The sequence below is a fragment of the Hemitrygon akajei genome, chromosome 24 (genome assembly GCF_048418815.1).
Source record: "Hemitrygon akajei chromosome 24, sHemAka1.3, whole genome shotgun sequence".
In the NCBI taxonomy this organism is placed as follows: domain Eukaryota; kingdom Metazoa; phylum Chordata; class Chondrichthyes; order Myliobatiformes; family Dasyatidae; genus Hemitrygon; species Hemitrygon akajei.
The window spans coordinates 19,930,268-19,951,980 of NC_133147.1; the positions used below are offsets into that span (position 1 = coordinate 19,930,268).

Sequence of the window (21,713 nt, forward strand, 5' to 3'; positions counted from 1 at the left end):
GGCCAAAGGGCCTAATTCAACTCCTGTATCTTATGGTCTTGTATGTGACTTAACAGTGAAAATTCATGCATTGCCCAGATAACCCTGTGGGATGACTAGGCAGGGAGACCAAACACTTTACTGAATGTGATTCTCCATTCCCTTGTGACACCCGGATGAGCAGAGAGATTTACCTTCATTTCACCTTCCTTCCGTTTTTTGTGAATGCCGTCGTGAGAGAGATGGCCAGTGCCCGGCTGTGGGCTGGGAGAATGGCGAGCAGAGGCAAGACCAGACTATCAGAGGGATGATTCCAGCATGTTACAAAGCCCACATTTTCCTCAACAAACAATCTGCTGGGGGGGCTCAGCAGGTCGAGCAGCACCCGTGGGGGTGGGGGGAGGTGGGGATAGGAACTGTTGACCTTTTTGGTTTCCATCCTGCCGTCCTTAGCCTCTCTGGTTTATATATGTAACTCCAGACCCATATAGTGTGATGGACCCTCAATTGCCATCTTCGGCAGCTTAATGCCCTCATCAGTCCAAGGGCACGATCATATCCCATAACAGAACCATAAGGGCTGTAAAAGCCCCTAGAGTAAGAGCAAGGTAGCGTAGAGGTTAGCACAACGTTTCACAGTACCAACGACCCGGGTTCGATTCCCGCCGCTGCCTGTAATGAGTTTGTATGTTCTCCCCATGACCATGTGGGTTTCCTCCGGGTGCTCCGGTTTCCTCCCACAGTCCAAAGACGTACCGGTTGGTAGGTTAATTGGTTGTTGTAACTTGGCCCGTGATTAGGCTGGGATTAAATCGGGGGTTGCTGGGCGGCGTGGCTCGAAGGGCTGGGAAGGCTTAATCCGCACAGTATCTCAATAAATGAATGGTTATGAACTCAACTCCCACTTCAGAGTCAGGCGCCAACATCTTGGCTGGCATTGAGAACTTCACTGCCAACCTTTCATGCAAGAAGTCTCTCCACTAGCTTTTGCTAGTTTCTCTCTCCCTCCCTCCGTGCTTCTCGCTTTTCCCATTCCTCATTCTGATTGCCTTCTCAGCCCTTCTCCTCTCCTCCTCTGCCCAACGCCTCCCTCTTGTTCTCCTCCCTTCCCTGGTCCACTGTCCTCTTCTATTAGATCTCCCCTTCTTCAGCTCTTTACCTCTCCCACCTATCCGGTCCCAACTTCTTACTTCATCCCCCTCCCTCCCACACGATTCCCAGCATCTGCAGAACCTCTTGCGTTTGCTCGTTTCAGAATTAGTCTCTTCTCCCCGCGTTTATTCCTCTGAGTGTCCCTGCCCACCTGCTTGCTGCCTTTTGCCCTTCCTCGTGGTGGGGGGGGGCCGCAGGTTTGGGGAGCGAGATTGGAGTCATCTAGCCAGTGTATGTTCTGGAGTCCTCACTGGAATGACTGTTCAGAGAAACGGACGGGGTACCAATCAAGTTGGCTGCGTTGTCCTTGGCAATACACACTCAATGCTGGAGGAACTCAGCAGCTCAGGCAGCATCTACGGAGGAAAATGAACAGTTTTGGGCTGAGACCTTTCAGCAAACTCACGGGATACATGGGTCTGGTTTGAAGAACAGCTGCGGAACTCACTCTAGTACCTTTTGTCAGTGTTTATCCCCCAACCAACAATACTCAGTACAAATCTTTCCACTGTTTGCTTGACTGTTGTGTGCTTTCCACACTACAATAGCCCATCACCTCTGCATTGTCGGGACATCTCCAAGTGGCGGATCGAAACCTCTCCCCTCCCGGCCAATAATTAGACAGGGAGGGGTTGCGAGCGGACCCTTTTTCCAATCAGCACACAGTCGACTGTTAAAATTGGCTGCAGCCTTCAGTTTATTTTCCTCCAGCCCTACAAAATTCAGAGTGATAATCCTGTACAGCAACATTTTCAAAGATAACGTCCGGCAGAAAAGCTGTGATACACACATTCGGTAGGTTGACAAAAAAAGTTTTAAGGCGGCTGGACCTGTGGCTGTATTCACAAGACAGGTGGGAGCCTTGGAAAGGTGCTGAAATGGTGTAACTTACTCACTGCCCCCTAGGCCTCCCCCAGTCGCTCCCACATCCGGCCTGTTACCCTGCTCCGGGGGTATATCTAGGCGAGCGGCTGGTTGGTCACTGGTGCCTCTCCTGCTCGTTCTTAGAGCAGCCCCTGTGGATGAGGTGGCGACCGACTGGCGGAGGCCCTCCTACCCCGGCCGTCCTTGGCTCCCCTTTCAGGGGCTTTCTCATCAACAGTGCTGGGCAGCTGTGATACACAAAGGGCGGGGGCAAGTAAAAATGGGCATTAACTGCCACCCTCACAGGACAAAAGCATCAGCTGCCTCTCTGCCTACTGAGCTTGGGTGGCATTATCTGTACGGTGACCCAAGCCAAGGGACAACCCACAAGTTCCTGTTGGAAGCCCGAGGACACTTCTTGGGCTCAAAGGACTTTCCTTCGGTCCCTGCTGAGCTTTGCGACTTTTGAGGGGAATAATTCCTACTGGCCCCAGGAAGAACCCGATCCAACCAGCTCCTGGTCTTTGCTTCATAGGGCTCAGCAAAGGTGGCAACTTTTAAACGGCCCCTACTTTCTTTTTTGGAAGCACTGAACAGGGAGCTCACTTACATTGCCATAAAACTCAGGAAAGTCAACGCACGATCCCGGCAGCTGAAAGGTCACTGTAAATCGAACTGCACTAATAAAACGGATAACAGAATAAAGACACACGTTCCCCAATAACCAGCTGGTCACCAGGCTCAACCAGCCCAGTGTCCACTAGTACCTCCTGGTGATACAAAGACATCAACAATACTCCCACCCCATCCCAAGCCCTGACAGTTTATCCATGGCAAACTGCGCACAAACTACTAGACCTAAAGAACTGGATACAAATCACGGCCAGGCACCAAGAACAGAATGACAACCTCCGCCCCGACACCTTCCCTAACCTCATCCCTGCTCGGCATCGACCCCGTGACCCTGCCCCCCCCCCCCCGTCGCTTCTGCCAATCACGCTCCCCGAAAGGCCGACCGCGGATCAGGGAGTCAACTTCTTCCTGTCAGCAAAGAGAACACAGCGCAGGAGCAGGCCATTCAGCCTGCAATGCTGTGCTGTACCAGCTAAAAAGCAAATCATAAACACCCAAACGCTAATCCCTCCTTCCTACACCATGTCCATATCCCTCCATCTTCCTATCTGAACGTCTTTTAAAAGCCTCTAATGTATTTGCCTCTCAGGCATCCATCACTCTCTGAGTAAAAAAACTCACCCCTCACATCCCCCTTGGCCTACCCCCTCTCACCTTCAATGCACGCCCTTGGGTATTAGACATTCCAACCCTGGGAAACAGATACTCCCTGTCCACTCTATCTTGCAAACCTTGCCCAGATCTCCCCTCAGCTCCGGAGAAAAGTCAACACAACTTTATCCAGAAAACGCAAAGTGGAAAAATTAACCCCCAAACAATTGGGGGGGGGCGCATAATAAACCTGCCCCTGAAATGCACCTTGTATCCCCTCAGATAACAAGCTGAAGAATCAGGATGTTTGACCAACTGCACTTGAATCGGAAGCATACAAGTGGCAGAGCAGACTCGATGGGCTGAATGGTCTAATTCATTCTTTATGCAGGCTTACTGCTGCACTGGCAGCCATTTTGGGGTTAAGGGTCAAACCAAAGCCAAAAAGTAGAGACCTATTGACTGTAGGCCACTACTCGGCTGGAGGCAGGTTCTGTGGTGTCTGCTTTTGGAGTTTCAGAGCTTTCTCCGTTCACGGGCTGTTGACAAAACAATCATCCCGAAATCAATCGACACCGACGACAGCTCTGACCACAAGTTCAATAAAGGAAGAGGCTTGAGGCCCAGTGATTTCAGGCTGACTTGTACTAAGATGGGATGCCCCATGACCGAATTATTGTGCCCCTTCAGATAAAAAAGCAACGTTATGTACACACCGTGGGCACACCCTGGAAAGTAACTTGCAGAACTTCAAGCACGAACAGACTGCTTTCTGGCACCTGAGAATCGTCCCAACCAGTCCCCCGTCTCTGGGCTTCGCAGTTCGATGGACTCAATGGTGTCCACATCTTCCCGTTCATTACCACAAGGCGAAACACCGGCCGGAGTTGGAAGAGCTACGGCAGACTTTTGCAAGCCAGCCGTTCGACTCGGACAGAAGTCTCCTGCAAAGTGACCGGAATCACAAGTGCTTTTTTTCCCCCCCCGAACGGAGAAAGGAGCCAGGCGCTGGTCCTAAACCACTCACCTGACTGGATAATTTTTTTTAAAAAATGACCGCAGAGAGAGAGAGAGAGTGGGACTTGCAACACCACCTCTCCCCCACCCTTCACTTGGCCTGAACTGCCGGTGACGCCACCTCTCTGTAAGTGCTGAAAGTTCCTCTTTCGAAGGGTCTTCCTGCAGGGCCAGGACTGCTTTGTGAATACAGCCAGTCATTATGGACATCCAACATTAGAGGGCGCCATTGTACCTGTCTAATCCTAAAAATATCAAAATTCTCAAGCTTCTGTGAAGTTTCAATGAAATTTACAACCAGTTAGCACTGAAGTTTGTCTGTCTGACTTCCCTACGATCCTCCTGCACTTTGCTCTCTCCCTCTTTTTGTGCCTCTTGGAACATTCTTATTCTTCGACAAAATCCCCAATCAGTGTCTGCTTTTGACGGTTGGTTGCAGACGATGTTCGTGCCCCTCGTTTTCTTCACCGGGCTTCCTTACGACCAGGACGTGCCCTGTTTACCTTGACCTGCGGAGGGAAAGAAACTCCAGTCAATTCCATTTGCTTCTAAAGACAATATTGGTTCAGTCTTTCAATCTCATGCTACGAAATGTTTCTCACCCTCTGCGCGCCACCTTGGCTGAACAGAGGAGCACTTTTAGGAATAGACTAAGACAACGGCGCTGCTCCAAAGAGAGCTGTACGAGGTCATTCTTACCCTCGGCCATTAGGCTCTATAATGAGGCAAACTATAGCCGGGGAAGTGGTGACCCCCCCTCCTGTTAGACTGGTTGTGGTAACTTTGTGGTAATTTCCTTTGGGATCAGTCAGGTATCTATCTATCTGAAAGTTATGGACACAAGAGTCTCTGCAGATGCTGGAAAGCTAGAGCAACAGCCACAAATTGCTGGAGGAACTCAGAAAGTCAGGCAGCATCTATAGAAATGAGTGAACAGTTGACGTTTCAGGCCACAACCCTGATGAAGGGTGGCAGGGGTGGAGATATGTCACCACCAAAGGAGGTGTAAGGCCCTCCTTCCCCCCACTAGCCAGTAGGTCACTCTCGGGCAAGGTGCAGCATCTGCTTAGCCCCCTGATCAGGGTCACGTGAAGCCCTGGGAGCAGGTGGTGGATGGCCATTTGAACAGCAGGTGCATATCACAAGTCCTGATTATGCGATCACTGATGCCAGGCGGACAATCTCTGAAGAGTATTGATAATGGCTGCGGTCACTGGTCTTGTAAAGACACTGGCCAGAAGAAGGCAATGGCAAACCACCTCAAAAGGAAAAATTTGCCAAGAACAATCATGGTCATTGACCACGATCACCCACGTCTTACAACACGGCACATAGTGATGACGGTTTTTTTAGTGATGAACGACATGGCACATAATGATGATGTCATGCGACACGACACATGGCGACAAAAGTGTGCTATTAAAAGTTTGCGATATTCCTTTAGGAAAGCCAATAGATGTCGTCAGGTCAACTCCGCTTCAATATAACATGTTGGCTCAACCGGAGCTGAGGTGCAGCTTTATAAACTCTGGTTAGGCGGGCGACATTTAGATTTGCTCACCACATTATAGGAAGGGTGTGGAGGCTATACAGAGACTGAAGAAGATGTGCCTGGATTAGTGGGCATGCCAGAGAAGAGATTGTTTTCTCTGGAGTGCTGGAGGCCGACAGAAGCTTATAAAATGATGAGAGGTATAGATAGACGGCCAGTACCCATCTCCCAGTGTTGAAAAATCTAGAGGGCATGCATTCAACTCAGGGATTCCCAGTCCGGGATCCATGGACCCCCCCCCCCCTGGCATTAGGAAGGTTGGCATCCCCTGATTTAAAGTGAGGGGAAGGAACTCAAAGGTCAATGTAGGGGTAGGTCCTTTTACACAGAGAGCGGTGGGTGCCTGGGCTCGTGGTGGAGTCAGATATGAGAGATGTTTAGATGCAAGCGCAGAGAATGGAGGGATATGGCCCATTGTGAAATCAAGAGTGTCATTAGCTCAATTAGTCTGGCGTGAGATCACGGGCTGAAGGGCCGGTTCCTGTGTTGTACATTTGTCCGTTCTAGTTTGATGGATGACTAGCCCCCCCATCCTGTTACCAGCTTTTGCCTCAGCCTCCCCACACATCAAATTATGATTTATGACCAACATGCAAGGGAAATTAATAATGTCCACCAATAACCAGGCCACATTGAAAGTCATTTAGCCAGCCAGTTGAATCCTTTCGAAGATGAAGCACTTCACTGCGACATGATTAATGGTCGTTGGCCTGAAACATTAACTCTGATTTTCTCCCTCACCGGTTGTTGCCTGCCTTGCTGTGTATCTCCAGTGCTTTTTTTTTTGACTTACCTTTAAGATCCATAGCATTTGCATTGTTCTTTGGTCCAATGATTTTTCTTCTCGGAGGTCGCTTGAGGCTAAACGTTGATGCTTTTTGACTCCTGTTACCTCCGGTGCTGTCACTGAGGCTGGCAAATTTAATGGGGACATAGAGTGTAGCAACTGGGTGGTAGGGTGGGAATACGTCTCTACCAAAGGAGGTGTGAGGTGCTCCTTCCCTCCACTAGCCTGCAGGTCACCCTTGGGCAAGGTGTAGCCTGCTTAGCCCCCCCGATCCGGGTCACGTGAAGCCATGGGAGCAGGTGGTGGATGGTCATTTGAACAGCAGGTGCACATCACAAGTCCTGATTATGCGATCACTGATGCCAGACAGACAATCTCTGAAGAGTATTGATAATGGCTGCGGTCACCCGTCTTGTGAAGACGCTGCCCAGAAGAAGGCAATGGCAAAAGATTTCTGGAGAAAAATTTGCCCAGGACAATCCTACTCGATAGACCATGATCCCCCATCACGGCACACAATGATGATGATATGAGATCGAGTGCAAAGCATCCACACGCAGTCCCTTTCATTGTACCGTTTACAGGACTCTTCACAGGAGTGTAATCAGCGAAATGATGCACAAATCTGCACAACCAGTATAGAGTGGGGTTGCCGTTGTCCTGGCCCGCATTTTACATTCTACCCCTGGGTGCTCCCACCAGCCATTCTAAACTTCTCCAGACCAATGGCTCTGATCAAGTTCAGGGACTAACTACAATAGATGTCTTGTTAACCAGCAACACACACAAAATGCTGGTGGAACGCAGGAGGCCAGGCAGCATCTATAGGGAGAAGCGCTGTCGACGTTTCGGGCTGAGACCCTTCGTCAGGACTAACCGAAAGGAAAGATAGTAAGAGATTTGAAAGTAGTGGGGGGAGGGGGAAATGCAAAATGATAGGAGTAGACCGGAGGGGGTGGGATGAAGCTAAGAGCTGGAAAGGTGATTGGCAAAAGTGATACAGAGCTGGAGAAAGGAAAGGATCATGGGACAGGAGGCCTCAGGAGAAAGGAAGGGGTGGGGGGGAAGCACCAGAGGGAGATGGAGAACAGGCAAACAACTAAATATGTCAGGGATGGGGTAAGAAGGGGAGGAGGGGCATTAACAGAAGTTAGAGAAGTCAATGTTCATGCCTTCAGGTTGGAGGCTACCCAGCCGGTATATAAGGTGTTGTTCCTCCAGCCTGAGTTTGGATTCATTTTGACAGTAGAGGAGGCCATGGATAGACATATCAGAATGGGAATGGGACGTGGAATTAAAATGTGTGGCCACTGGGAGATCCTGCTTTCTCTGGCGGACCGAGCGTAGGTGTTCAGCAAAACGGTCTCCCAGTCTGCGTCGGGTCTCACCAATATATGAAAGGCCACACCGGGAACACCGGACACAGTATACCACACCAGCTGACTCACAGGTGAAGTGTCGCCTCACCTGGAAGGACTGATGGATCTTGTTAACCAGATCGGTCTGGGCAGCAGCTAGCTCTCAGGAAGTGGAAGCTGGGGACACACACACACACCGAGGACCACCTGAACGACAACATCCAATCTGGACTGGGAATCCAGATCTCAAACTAAGGTCCAGACAGGGATACTGGGTCTCAAACTTAGGACTGGCTTGATTACTGGATCCCAAACCAAACACAGGACTGAAATCCTGGATTTAAACTCAGGACTGGACTGTGATAGCAGATCTCAAACTCAGGACTGGACTGAAATAATGGATCTGAAACTCAGGACTGGACTGAAATAACAGATCTCAAATTCCAGACTGGACTGAACCCAAACCAAAGGCTAGGATGAGATCCCAATCTAAGGGTACATCTTTATTCCCAGCGAAGTACGAATAACATTTGCAAGTGGAAGGGAATCTACCATCATTCATTCTTTGCCTTCCATAGTAGAAGAAACAATGATGTCATCCATAGCTATTGACCGGTTCATCACCGGAGTGTGACACAGAGCAATGAATGAATGACACAGAGCATCATCATGAATGGTCACTACCTGGCCAATCAGATCACAGAGAAAGAAAGGAATTGTGAATGCAGAAACCTACCAGTGCTCCTGGATGGAATCCTGTAAGAGAAACAAATTCGCTCAGTAAATCTGTCGTTCGTTCGGCAACGTCTTCAGAACAAGGTAAAAGTAATATTGCCCATTTATGTTCTAAGGTTCGTTTATTATCAAAGCATGTATGCATATATTCAACACTGAAATTCGACTTCTCCAGCTAGCCACGGAACAAAGAAAGAGCATGAAAGTCATTCAGAGTGAACGTGTCCCCGCACGAAAAAAGATAGTCAAACCCCAAACCCCTCTCTTTGCACGCAACGTACCCCCCTAAAAAAAATGACCCCTTCCCCGTACGATAAAAACTAACAGAACACAACAGAATGTTAATCGCCAAACACCCTCCCCTCACACAACAAAGCAGTAAAGGAACGGGCAATTTAAAAAAACACAGAATATGAAAGCACAGTCCAAAAACCCAATAGTCCAATCCACAAATGCAGAACCATGAGACCGTCTGCCAATATCACCGACACTCATCTAAAGAGAGGGACAACGCAGAAAGAAGAGAGGCCTACCCGCCTGCCACAGTGATAGGCCGCTCACCGACTCCTTCTCTTCCACGAGATATCACGGGGTTTTACGGATAAATTTACCAGCTTCCCTATTTTTTAAGAGGTTGTCACCTCCAGAAAAAAGAATTTGGAGAAATCTCTTCCCATTTGTAATGGTGCAACAAAAATAGTATAAAATAGGCTGTTATGTCACAAAAATTGATAAAGAGGTATTGGAACACCATTCAACTTGATGGCATGAATATCGATTTCTTTTGGCAAACAAACTTCCCCCACCTCCCATCTCTTCTATTCCTCACTCTGACCTTTCACCTTTTCTCACCTGCCTACCACCTCCCCTGGGTCCCCTCCTTCCCTTTCTCCTGTGATCTACTCTCCTCTCCTATCAGATTCCTTCCTCTCCAGCCCTTTACCTTTCCCACCCACCTGGCTTCACCCATCAACTTCCAGCCAGCCTCTTCCCCTCCCTCCCACCTATTTATTCCGGCATCTTCCTCCTTCCTTCTCAGTCCTGAAGAAGGGTCTCGGCCCGGAACATTGATTATCTATTAATTTCCATAGCAGCCTGACCTGCTGAATTCCTGCAGCGTTCTGTGTGTGTGTGTGTGTCACATTGAAATATCACTCCGTTTTAACCGTCTGTTTGAAATTCATTGAATTTACTTTCACAGTGACTGAATTATTTTAATCCACAGGTTCCCAACTGTTTTTAAAGCCACTGACCTACACCATTAAGCAAGGGGTCCATAGACGCCAGTTTGGGAAACTCTGGTTTTAACGAGCCCCATGGCAAGTTTAAACTCTGCTATGGACAGTCCCAAGCCCGGCTGTGAAAGGAGAAGGGTTGGGCATGGGGCTAGCGGCCCCATCCTGCAAAACCCAGAGCTATAGAATCTCCAGAGATCTCATCTCTGGGAGAGGAAGGAAATGCCCTGAGAAGGTATATAAAGAGGTGACAGCAGAAGCCATGGAGCCAATCAACCTTCTAATGGCCCAGAACAGAGGAACCTGGTGAGTAACTCTTGTGGACTATGCCCCAGTAGGGCTGATGGGTTAAGATAGAAGGAGAAGATGGAAGGTTTGAGATTTCAGTCCTGAAGGTCCAGCCTTCCTGAGGTTATTTCCCACCTTCACCTGCCATCTAATCCTAGATCCACCAGCATGCCTGGTGGCATCACACCACAGTTGTCTTATTTGCACTTTTAAATGAAAAAACAGGGTTCTATTATATGCATCGATAAAGGTTAGAGAGAGGTGTCAAGGATGGCTAAAGGGATTTTATGGAGAGGCACAAGAATTCCTCCAGTATCTGTTTTTGTGATAACACCGGACAACAAAGATCTTGCTTCTTGAATACTTCTGGGTGCACCTTATTGATTTTGGCTGCTGATGGTGAAAATCACCATGACGTTTCCCCTACCATGCACCCTTTTTTTTTTGAAATCGCCAATATTTGCTATTTCAATTCACAATTCAAGTCAGAATGCCAAGATTAAGGAAGGCATCTTTGTTGGTCATCAATGACAGGCAACTCGAAGAACTTCTACTGGGACCGGAGAAAATCACATGGAAGGTGTTCAAGGATGTTGTTGAAACTTTTCTTGGCATCTACTGAGCACCAAACTACGTGCAGCTGGTTGACAACGTGCTTCAAAGGCCTGAAACGCAACGTGACACTGAAGATTCATTTTCCGCATTCCCATTTCGACTTGCTCTCGGCAAATCTTGGCGCTGTCAGTGACGAAGATGGTGGGGCGGGGCTATGATGGCGCTTGACAGTGACCCCTTCAAGCCCAGCTGCAGACACAGTTTAATTTTGGCCTTTGTTGTCTCCCCTTTTCCTTTTTAGGATGGATGGGATGGTGTCGGAGACACGGACCTGGAGTTAGACTTCATTTCTTTTTTGCGGAGGTGGGGCCCGCTTCCGGGGGCTCACGACCGGCCGCTTTTTGAAATTCCAAGGACGCGGCCCAGAAGACGTGCGTGCCTTCGGGGCTCCGAGGCTTCGCGGCCCTGGGATCGAGCCGCATGGCTGGCCGAAGCATCGCGGGAGAAAACGGAACATCGGATTGGCTGTCTGTACTCGGCGAATCGCGCGCTTTCTCCCTCTCATTGGTGGGGGAGATTCCGTTGTTGATTCTCGAGTCGGAGAACTCGGGGGGAAAAACAAGCGACTCAGCAGACCTTACCATCGCAAATCAGCCAGTTGTTTTATTTATGTCTCCCTCCTATTTGGGAGAGCGAGAGAGCCGAATTGTTGGGTGAATGGTTAGTTTCTGTCGTACTGCAGATCAAGTCTTTCTCGGGGACTTTGGTGCTGCTTGTTTTGTGGGTGGAGGGTGCAGATGCACTTTGCTTAATTAAGTATGGGAGGGGGCTTGTCGTTGCTTTGTCGCTGCTTGTGCATGGGGGAAATGGGGGGGCTTTCGAGTTCTAATCGTTTTTAGTCACTCATTCTTTGGGGCACTCTTTTGTTTTCTTGGAGGTCTGCGAAGAACAAGAATTTCAGGATGTATATTGTATACATTTCTCTGCTATCAAATGGGACTATTGAAACTATTATCACCGGGACATTGCGGTCACGGAGAAACAGGACCAGGGCACCATCAATGCTGCCTGATTATCGTTGGACACTTAAGCGAGAAGCCTCAGACGCTGAGAACAAAGTAAAAACCCAACAAACACGAGGAAATCTGCAGATGCTGGAAATTCAAACAACACACACACAAAATGCTGGTGGAACACAGCAGGCCAGGCAGCATCTATGGGGAGAAGCACTGTCGACGTTTCGGGCCGAGGCCCTTCGTCAGGACTAACTGGACCCTTCGTTAGTCCTGACGAAGGGTCTTGGCGCGAAACGTCGACAGTGCTTCTCCCTATAGATGCTGCCTGGCCTGCTGCGTTCCACCAGCATTTTGTGCGTGTTGTTTGAAAAACCCAACAAAACATCTTTAGCTCAGTTGGACTATTGCAAAGGATCAGCACCATAATGCAAGGAAACGCATTAAAGTTAATGTCTTGTTTGTCCAAATTCCTACGCGATACAAGTAGTCTGAAATTATATTTGTTCTCAGCTTCAAGCAGTCTATCATAAACAAAAAAATTCTGAGGAAGCGACACTTTCAAAAAAATTTATTATCCAGTATAAAAAAAATCAGAACTCCTTTCACCAATGATGCTAAGCCTTTTATAACCTAGAACAGGGCTATAATTTTTGGAAGTTTTGGATTGAAGTATTATTAGTCTCCAAATGAAAAAGACAAATTAATTCCCTTGTGAGTTTTCAGACTAATATTGGTTTGACAGAGAGGCAATGGCCCCAAGAAGAGGTCAAAAATTTCACTGCTATAAATAAATTCTTCCTACGCAACTTTACCCTGGTCTCAAATACTCTACAGGTCACAAATTAATTACAGTGCTTCTCCCAAAGTTTCCAAGCAATATGATAAATGAGCTTCCAATGCATAAAGTACTGTGTTAGTAAATATCACTGAAAATATTAATTAAAATATAATTAGTGCAACTGCACTTTATTCCAGATTTGCTCTCCCAGAGCTGGTGCATCATTACTCAAAGCTGTCAGTCCACATCTCCTCTGCCTGAATTCACAGTCCACAAGCCATCCAACCCGAAGAGTCCTCCCTGACTTGCCGGACACCGACTCATTCACTCCCGGGCAGCAGAGTTCGATTGGAGTCAAGGACGGCAAGTATCGGGGTCAGGAAACAGCATGTGTCACCGCTGTGTAACGTGTTTACCTTTACAGAGCGACCTCACCAGCATTAAAGAATTGGAGGCTTGTGATTAAATCGTTGCTTCGAAATGCTGTTTAATGCTTTCAAGTGTTGGGCAACGTGGAGATGTAGTGGGCATTATAGAAGCTGATCAACGTATCAGAAGCAATGGATACCGTGAGATCTGACAATTGACTCTGGATGTCATATGGAACTGGATAGGCTTTACCATTCAGCCCATCTGGTCCGTGATAGCTTATGCTCCTACTGGGGTCAGACCCCACTTGGAGTACTGTGTTCAGTTCTGGTCATCTCACAACAGGAAGGATGTGGATATTATAGATAGAGTAGATTTACAAGGACGTTGTCTGGATTGGAGGGCGTACCTTAAGAGAATAGGTTGAGTGAACTTGGCCTATTCTCCTTGGAGCGACGGAGGATGAGGGGTGACCTGATAGAGGTGTATAAGATGATGAGAGGCATTGATCATGTGGATAGTCAGAGGCTTTTTCCCAGGGCTGAAATGGCTAACACGAGGGGGCGTAGTTTTAAGGTGCTTGGGAGTAGGTACAGAGGGGATGTCAGGGGTAAGTTTTTCACACAGACAGGGTTGGGTGTGTGGAATGGGCTGCCGGCGAAGGTGGTGGAGGAGGATACAATAGGGTCTTTTAAGAGACTCTTGGACAGGTACATGGAGCTTAGAAAAATAGAGGGCAATGCAGTAGGGAAATTCTAGGCAGTTTCTAGAGTAGGTTACATGGTCGGTACAACATTGTGGGCCGAAGGGCCTGTAATGTGCTGTAGATTTCTATGTACTGGGTGTCTTCCAACCCTTTTTCATGTCATTGACGCACCTCTACTTTGGTGTTAGAAAGTTTGTATTCTTGAGAGTGGAACTATCTGGAGATGTGTGAGTGGTCTGAACAAAGGGCGGAATAACTTTAAGAGAACTGACCTGCTTTGCTAAACTATCCCATTTAATTAAATTGTTCCATACAAATCACACACACACACACACACACACACACACACACACACACACACACACACACACACACACACACACACACACACACACACACACACACACACACACACACACACACACACACAGAAATAAGCATCTCACATATACACACAGCATAAGACCATACGACATAGGAGCAGAATTAGGCCATTCGGCCTGTTGAATCTTCTCCGCCATTTCATCATGGCTGATCTATTTCCCTCTCAACCCCATTCTCCTGCCTGCTCCCGATGACCTTTCATGCCCTGACTAATCAAGAGCTTTATCAACCCCTGCCTTAAATGCACCCAGTTAGCTGGCCTCCACAGTCACTCGTGGCAATGCATTCCGCTGGCCACCACCCTCTGGCTAAAGAAATTCCTTCTCATCTCTTGTTCTAAATGGACACCCCTCTATTTTGAGGCTCTGCCCTCCTGGTCCTAGATTCCCCCACCGTAGGAAACATCCTCTTCACATCCACTCTAGCCAGGCCTTCCAATGAGATCCCCTCTCATTCTTCTAATTTCCAGCGAGTACAGGCCCAGAATCTTCAATCACTGCTCGGTATGATAACCCTTTCATTCCTGGTATAACCATAATCCCTGATGAAGATGACGGAGTTTCCAAGCCCAGGAAGAGTTTATTCAAAATAGAAATTAGTTTATTTTTGAATTTATTTAATTCCCTTGATGTAAAAATATATTTAAACATGCGTTTAAATTGAACATTCCTAGACTGTTTCAATTACTCTGAGGTTTGATGTTTTATACGCTGTGTTTCTCATTCATTGTTTTGCTGTTTGCATGATTTGTTCTTTTTTTTTGTACGTTGGGCAACTGGTGTTTCTTTGAACGGGTTCCATGATGTTTCTTTGTTTTGTGGCTGTCCGTGGGGAAGACAAATCTGAGGGTTGAATACTGCACGTATACTTTTAATAATAAATGTTCTTCTGGTAAGATGGTGGCATGTATACACGCAGAGGCCTCTCAGGGATGAACCAAAGGTGCTTTTTCCTTAGTCACAGGTGTCTTTATACATATTAGGACCATTCTCGACTCCAATAACTACGTGTACAGCAGGCCTACTGCATCAGTGAGCTGCTCATTGTTTGGAGTAGCCGGCCGTAAGAGACAGGCTGGCGGTTCAGAGTAGGCGAGTTGGCCTGTTGAGTTGAGAGAGTCGGGTAAGGCCGTCGGGCTGCGGGATTCGAGTTGAACCAGAGGTTCCAGATTGGGTTCGGAGGAGCAGACCCGTGTGCCAACCATGCTGCTCCCTGCAACTCGGAGGCACCGGGGTTGGTGCCTTCGAGTTAGCATGTAGTGAAACCGTGAGTTACTGTCTCGGAGGTTTCTTCTGCGATCACAAGACCCTGCTGGGCTTTGATTGTCGCAAGCCTGCTTCCCTTGTTTGGCGGTAAGACAGCAAGGCAGAGGCAGCAGGGTCGCCTCAGTTGTGGCGGGGCTAGGCCCCAAGCGGCAGGCTTGCATTGTAGTGCAGCATCATGCTCGGTTAGGGGTGGCCTCTCCCATGGGTGCTGCCTTCTAGTGTTGGACTGGTGGAATTACTGGCTGAACTGCCAGGAGCTCGTTGCTCAGGGTCTTCAACTAAAAATGTGTTTTCTCATGTGACTACGTTCTCTTTTTTTTCTCCTTTCTCATTATTTGAATGTGCACGTATGTTTTTGTACCTTAACCTCAGAGGAACGCTGTCTCGTTTGGCTGTATCCATGTATGGTTTGAATGACAATTAAACTTGATTTGATTTGAATTTGATTTGAAATATACTTTGAACTTTCTGTATTTTTAGTGTTTTGATTTACATAGAAACATAGAAAATCTACAGCACAATACAGGCCCTTCGGCCCACAATGCTGTGCCGAACATGAGCTTACTTTAGAAACTACCTAGGGTTACCCATAGCCCTCTATTTTTCTAAGCTCCATGTACCTATCCAGGGGTCTATTAAAAGACCCTATCGTATCCGCCTCCACCACCATCGCCAGCAGCTCATTTCACGAACGCACCATTCTCTGAATAAAAAACTTACCCCTGACATCTTCTAGGTACCTACTTCTAAGCACCTTAAAACTGTGCCCCCTCGTGTTAGCCATTTCATCCCTGGGAAAAAGCCTCTGACTATCCACACAATCAATGCCTCTCATCACCTTGTACATCTCTATCAGGTCACCTCTCATCCTCCGTCGCTCTAAGGAGAAAAGGCCGAGTTCACTCAACCTATTTTCATAAAGGATGCTCCCAATCCAGGCAACATCCTTGTAAATCTCCTCTGCACCCTTTCTATGGCTTCCAGATCCTTCCTGTAGTGAGGTGACCAGAACTGAGCACAGTACTCCAAGTGGGGTCTGACCAGGGTCCTATATAGCTGTAACATTACTTCCCGGCTCTTAAACTTAATCCCACGGTTGATGAAGGCCAATACACCGTACGCCTTCTTAACCACAGAGTCAACCTGCGTAGCAGCTTTGAGTGTCCTATGGACTTGGACCCCAAGAACCCTCTGATGCTCCACACTGCCAAGAGTCTTACCACTTATACTATAATCTGCCATCATATTTGACCTACCAAAATGAAGCACCTCACACTTATCTGGGTTGAACTCCATCTGTCACTTCTCCGCCCAGTTTTACATCCTATCAATGTCCCACTGTACCCTCTGACAGCCCTCACGCTATCCACAACACCCCCAACCTTTATGTCATCAGCAAACTTACTAACCCATCCCTCCACTTCCTCATCCAGATCATTTATAAAAATCACGAACAGAAACACAAAAATGTTTTAATAATTTTGATTTGTCCTGAAGCTGAATTTCCAGTTTTCATTGGTGCCTGAATGCCAAAGACACATTTACAAATATTCAGTCTCAGGGGTCTGGGACAGGGCATCTCTGGATATCAAGGTCATCCGTAAGGAGGCGTCCAGAGCTAAACTGGGTAGTTCTGTATGGCTGGACACAGTGTAGGAAAGTGGCGTGGCGTCCAGGCTGGGGGTCAGTGCTGCCCCCCGGTGTTTGCTCGGCAGAAGACAAGCTGCATTGCAGTCGAATGCAGAATGTGGCTGCGATGTCTCCTGTGTTCATCCGCCAGGGAAGAGGTGTTAGTGCCGGTGTGCTCCACCGGGGGCAGTGTGGAGCAGCGTCCCGGCTGGAGTCAGTGCTGCCCCCCAGTGTTTGCTCGGCAGAAGACAAGCTTTATTGTGGTCGACTGCAGGTTCCTGAGGCATTCATGGGTCTGGACTCAGGGTCTGGACTATTTTTTTACATGGCTGTGTTTTACTGCTATCTTACAATAAATTTATTTGTATCTTGTATGTTCTACATGTGCTTTGTGCTGTGTGTGACTGTTCCTTCCTTCCTTCTTCTTGTTTTACAGCGGTTGGCACTCAGCTTAATGGTGCATTATCGCCACCTTCTGCTCCGGAGTGTGGACCAGACGATAGACTTACATTCTAAATCCCTTCACCCTCTCTCTCTCTCTCTCTCTCTCTCTCTCTCTCTCTCTCTCTCACCCTCTCTCTCTCTCTCTCTCTCTCTCTCTCTCTCACACACACACATAAATCTACACTTTATCCTTTCTTTCGCCATCCTAGTACCCTATTCCTGCTTATCCATCATATCCTATAAAAAAACCCTGTATCCCTTAAGAAAGCTAAAAGCACCCTGACCTGTGCCCTCTCACCCATGCCCAGTAACCCTTTTAATGTGAATTCCTGCACCCCCAATTCCCTTAGATTAATTCTCATCATCTCTCTCTGTATCCCATACTTCCTGCAACTCAGAATTACATGTTCTACTGACTCCTCTTCCTGACATTCCTCACACAATCCTGTCTGGTGTTTCCCTATCAATTTCAATGTTTTGTTTAGTGCACAGTGCCCCAGCCTTAACCTAGTCCACACAGTTTCCTCTCTCTGTATCCACTGCCTGTAGTGTGTAATTTGGAAAGTTCCCAGGGCGCAAGCCTGGGCAAGGTTTTGTTTATGGAAGACTGGCAGTTGCCCAAGCTGCAAGTCTTCCCTCTCCACGCCACCGATGTTGTCCAAGGGAAGGGCACTAGGACCCAAGCAGCTTGGCACCGGTGTCGTCGCAGAGCAATGTGTGGTTAAGTGCCTTGCTCAAGGACACAACACACTGCCTCAGCTGAGGCTCGAACTAGCGACCTTCAGATCACTAGACGAACACCTTAACCACTTGGCCACGCGCCAACACGTCCTACTGCCCACCCTAGTACCTGTAACACTCTTCTGTATTTGATCCAAATGCCTCCCTTTCCCCTCTCTGTCCCATCTTTCTTGCCCCATTTGGATGATTTTTACCCCCAGATTACACACTTAGCCTCTGCTTTGCTGATACTAACCTGTGTGACTGTTGGTATTGTATTTTGTACCCTGACCCCGGGGAAACACTGTCTCGTTTGGCTGTATTCATGGGTATTCATGTACGGTTGAATGGCAATTAAACGTGAAAATTGAACTGAAGCGGTTCACTGGTCAGGGGGAACATCGCTATTTCCCCACTAACCCTACCACTGCTGACATACTCTGTAACTTGGCTAAAGGGCTGGGAAGGTTTACCGTCCAACCTACCACTAGCTGCGAGGTAACGTTGCGACTCTTTAAAACCCTGCTCAGGCCACACTCGGAATATTGTGTTCATTTCTGGTTGCCTCATTATCAGAAGGATGGAGAAGGTGCCGAGGAGATTTACCTGGACGCTGTCCGGATGAGGGGACGTGTCTCATGAAGATAGGCTGAGTGAGTTAGGGCTTTTCTTCCGGAGGGTGAGAGGCAATTTATTAGAGGTGCACAAGATCTCAAATGGATAGCCAGGGACATTTTCCCAGGGCAGAAAAGGCTAACACTAGGGGACATAATTTTTAGGTGATTGGAGGAAAGTACAGGGGGGGATGTCAGGGTAAGTTTTTATGCGGAGGGTGGTAAGTGCGTGGATTGGCCTGCCAGGGGTGGAGGTAGAGGCAGATACATTAGGAGTGTTGAAGAAACTCTTAGAGAAGCCCATGGATGATAGAAAAATGGAGGACTTTAAAGCAGATTAGATTGATCTTTGAGTAAGTTAAAAAACTGGCAAAACTTTGTAGGCCAAAGGGCTGTACTGTGCTGTTCTGGTAGATGTTCAATGTTCAATATTCTAACTGCCTCACCCACCAACTCCCAGCACTAATGTTTACAGGATAACCCTGGGATCAGAGTGAAATCCCACTGGGATAATTAAAGGAATGGGGGGGGGGGGGAAGAGAATGTAAGAAGGGAGCAGGAAGGATAAAGAAATGGGGAGGGAAAATGAAGATAAAGGGAAGAGCCAACTGTCGCTTGGAATGCAAGAGGAATCTGTCCAGCTTTTGTAATGAAGAATTAATTCACTTTCTTGTTGGTTTGAAATGAATTTTATTACTCCTGTTTCTCTGAGAGTTCAGCTATGGTAATTTATGCAAGAATATTGATATGCAATCTGGTAGAATTATTCAAATTTTGGAGGATTATATTCCTCGGCCAAATCCTTTATGGAGTTCTGGGGCAAGGCTCAGAGAGGCTTAGCAGATTCAGAAAGATCCATCAGGCACAAGTTAAAATAAAACGACATGCTGATGAGTTACGAGGGCCCTTCAGAGTTTAAAACGATTGAAGGCAGGAGTTTAATTTACTTAGAGTGCCGCGCGGGTGGGAGATTTAACAGGCGTTCAATGGAAAGATGTTTATTACTAAATAGTCGATGTGGTACATTGTAGAACAACATGTGATTTGTGATATTGAGACTGGTTTGCGTGCTTGTCGAACCTGTCTTGGGAGCAGTAATAGGGTGAGACTAGAGGTGCTGGTATTCCAGAATGGGAGCACGTCAAAGAGACCCTGCAACTCACTAACCATTAGACAGGTCGCTGCTCGTAGCAGCAGAGCCCCAAGTTCGGATGGAGAGTTGAGCGCCAGGCCAGATTGGAAAAGGTCAAGGTGTCGGGGCCCGAGGCGAGGTACGGTCCGGTTCCGATCGCCACTCCACGACGTTCGCCCAGCCCTGCGCCGAACTAGGGGACTCTGTTTGAGGACTTCCGCTCGGAAACGCTATCTGCTTGCGGTGACTGTTTGCATGAAGCTTTTCTCTTTGCACTCTGCGTGTTTGCCAGTCTTTTTATGGGCTATTTTATTCTTTATTTTATTCTGCTCGATGCAGTTTTTATTCTCTGCACATTGGGTGTCAGACCGCCTTCTTCTTTTACACATATATAGGTTTTTTTGGGGGGTTTCTTTGTTTCATGGCTGCCTTTAAGGAGACAAATCTCAAGGTTGTATAAAGCATAGATACTTGGATAATAAATGAACTTGGAACTTCGAATCACTCAGTTAAACTCATCCTCCCTTGGTCCTATATCGATTATACTTTACCCAACATTCCTACAGACCCCACTCAGATTCTGCCCTTCTAGGGGGACTGCGGCAATGAACTTTGAACTTGACGTGACACTAATATTATGGGATAGCATGTGTCAAAGAAAGCACAGCATCAGCGTTCAACGTCACTTGAGGGCTGCACGTAAATTGGATGAGGAGAATTGTGTGCTTTAATATGGGGGAAGGAAGAATACATTTCATTTGTCGCTTGTAGCAATGTGCAAAAGTTTTAGGCACGTATCTATGGCGAGGGTGCCTTGGAGTTCTGCACAGTACTGCACTTGTCAACGTGTGGAGCCGAGAGCGAGTTTGAAAATTGCACGCACACACGCAAAATGCTGGAGGGGCTCAGCAGGTCAGGCGGCGTCTATGGATGGGAATAAATTTCGGGCCGAGACCCTTCCTCAGGACTGGGAAGGAAAAGGGAAGATGGCAGAATAAAAAGGTGGCGGAGGGAGGGGAAGGAGGAAAAGCTGGAAGGTGATTGGTGAAGCCCAGTGGGTGGGAAAGGTCAAAGGCTGGGGAGGAAGGAATCTGATTGGAGAGGAGACCGTAGGAGAAAGGGAAAGAGGAGGGGAGGGGGGGGGTGATAGGTAGGTGAGAAGAGGTAAGAGGCCTGAGTGGGGAATAGAAGAAGAGGAGAGGAGGAAGGAAAAAAAAAAATTTACCGGAAGGAGAAGTTGATATTCGTGCCATTAGGTTGGAGGTTACCCAGACGGAATGTAAGGTGTTGCTCCTCAAGTCTGAGGTGGCCTCAGCTTGGCGAAGGAGGAGGCCATGTCAGAACGGGTACGGGAACTGGCGTTAAAATGTTTGGCCGCCAGGGTGTCCCGCTTTTGGCGGATGCAGCGGAGTTGCTGAAATGGCGATGGTGGGGTGCCGCGGGAGGGGTGCGGGGCAGGCGGTAGAGGAGAAGTGTCGGGGCGAGGGGGGGGGCGGCCTGGGTGCAGACACACCCAGCCCTGAGACACCAGGCAAGGTCATTTGATTCCAAACAATTGGTTTATTAATCATTGCAGAATGTCTTTCTGGTGCTTCCCCTGCTCCCTTCCCCCTTTCCCAACCATGATTCCCCTCTCCCTGCCCCCTTCCCACTCTCAGTCCACAATAGAGACCCATATCAGAAACAGGTTTATCATCACTCACATCTGTCAAGAAATTTGTTCTTTTTACGGCTCCCTAGCTATCTATATCTATATATATATATGTGTGTGTGCCTAAGACTTTTGCACAACACTGCTAGGAGTTTCCTGTGGTGTGCTGGTTAACATCAGAGGTTGAAGTATGAATATGGACTCCCTTCCCCATTCCCACGGACAACCCTGACCCCTCCTACTCACTTAGAGGGCTTTT

General features: G+C 47.9%; 1 protein-coding gene across 7 annotated transcripts in view; it reads right to left on the reverse strand.

The window, feature by feature from the left end:
• Positions 1–1,810: 1,810 nt before the first annotated feature.
• nkain1 (sodium/potassium transporting ATPase interacting 1) overlaps positions 1,811–21,713 on the reverse strand; it is an 851,669-nt gene continuing 831,766 nt past the window's right edge. For 6 of the 7 annotated variants that reach the window (XM_073028501.1, XM_073028497.1, XM_073028499.1 and 3 more), the window contains 2 exons: positions 8,670–8,689; positions 1,811–4,745 (listed from right to left, as the gene is read on the reverse strand). In XM_073028501.1, the coding sequence (XP_072884602.1) occupies positions 4,714–4,745; positions 8,670–8,689 (52 nt within the window). In that variant the 3' untranslated portion in view covers positions 1,811–4,713. The remainder of the gene's footprint in view (positions 4,746–8,669; positions 8,690–21,713) is intronic. The other variant, XM_073028500.1, reaches the window with a different exon arrangement.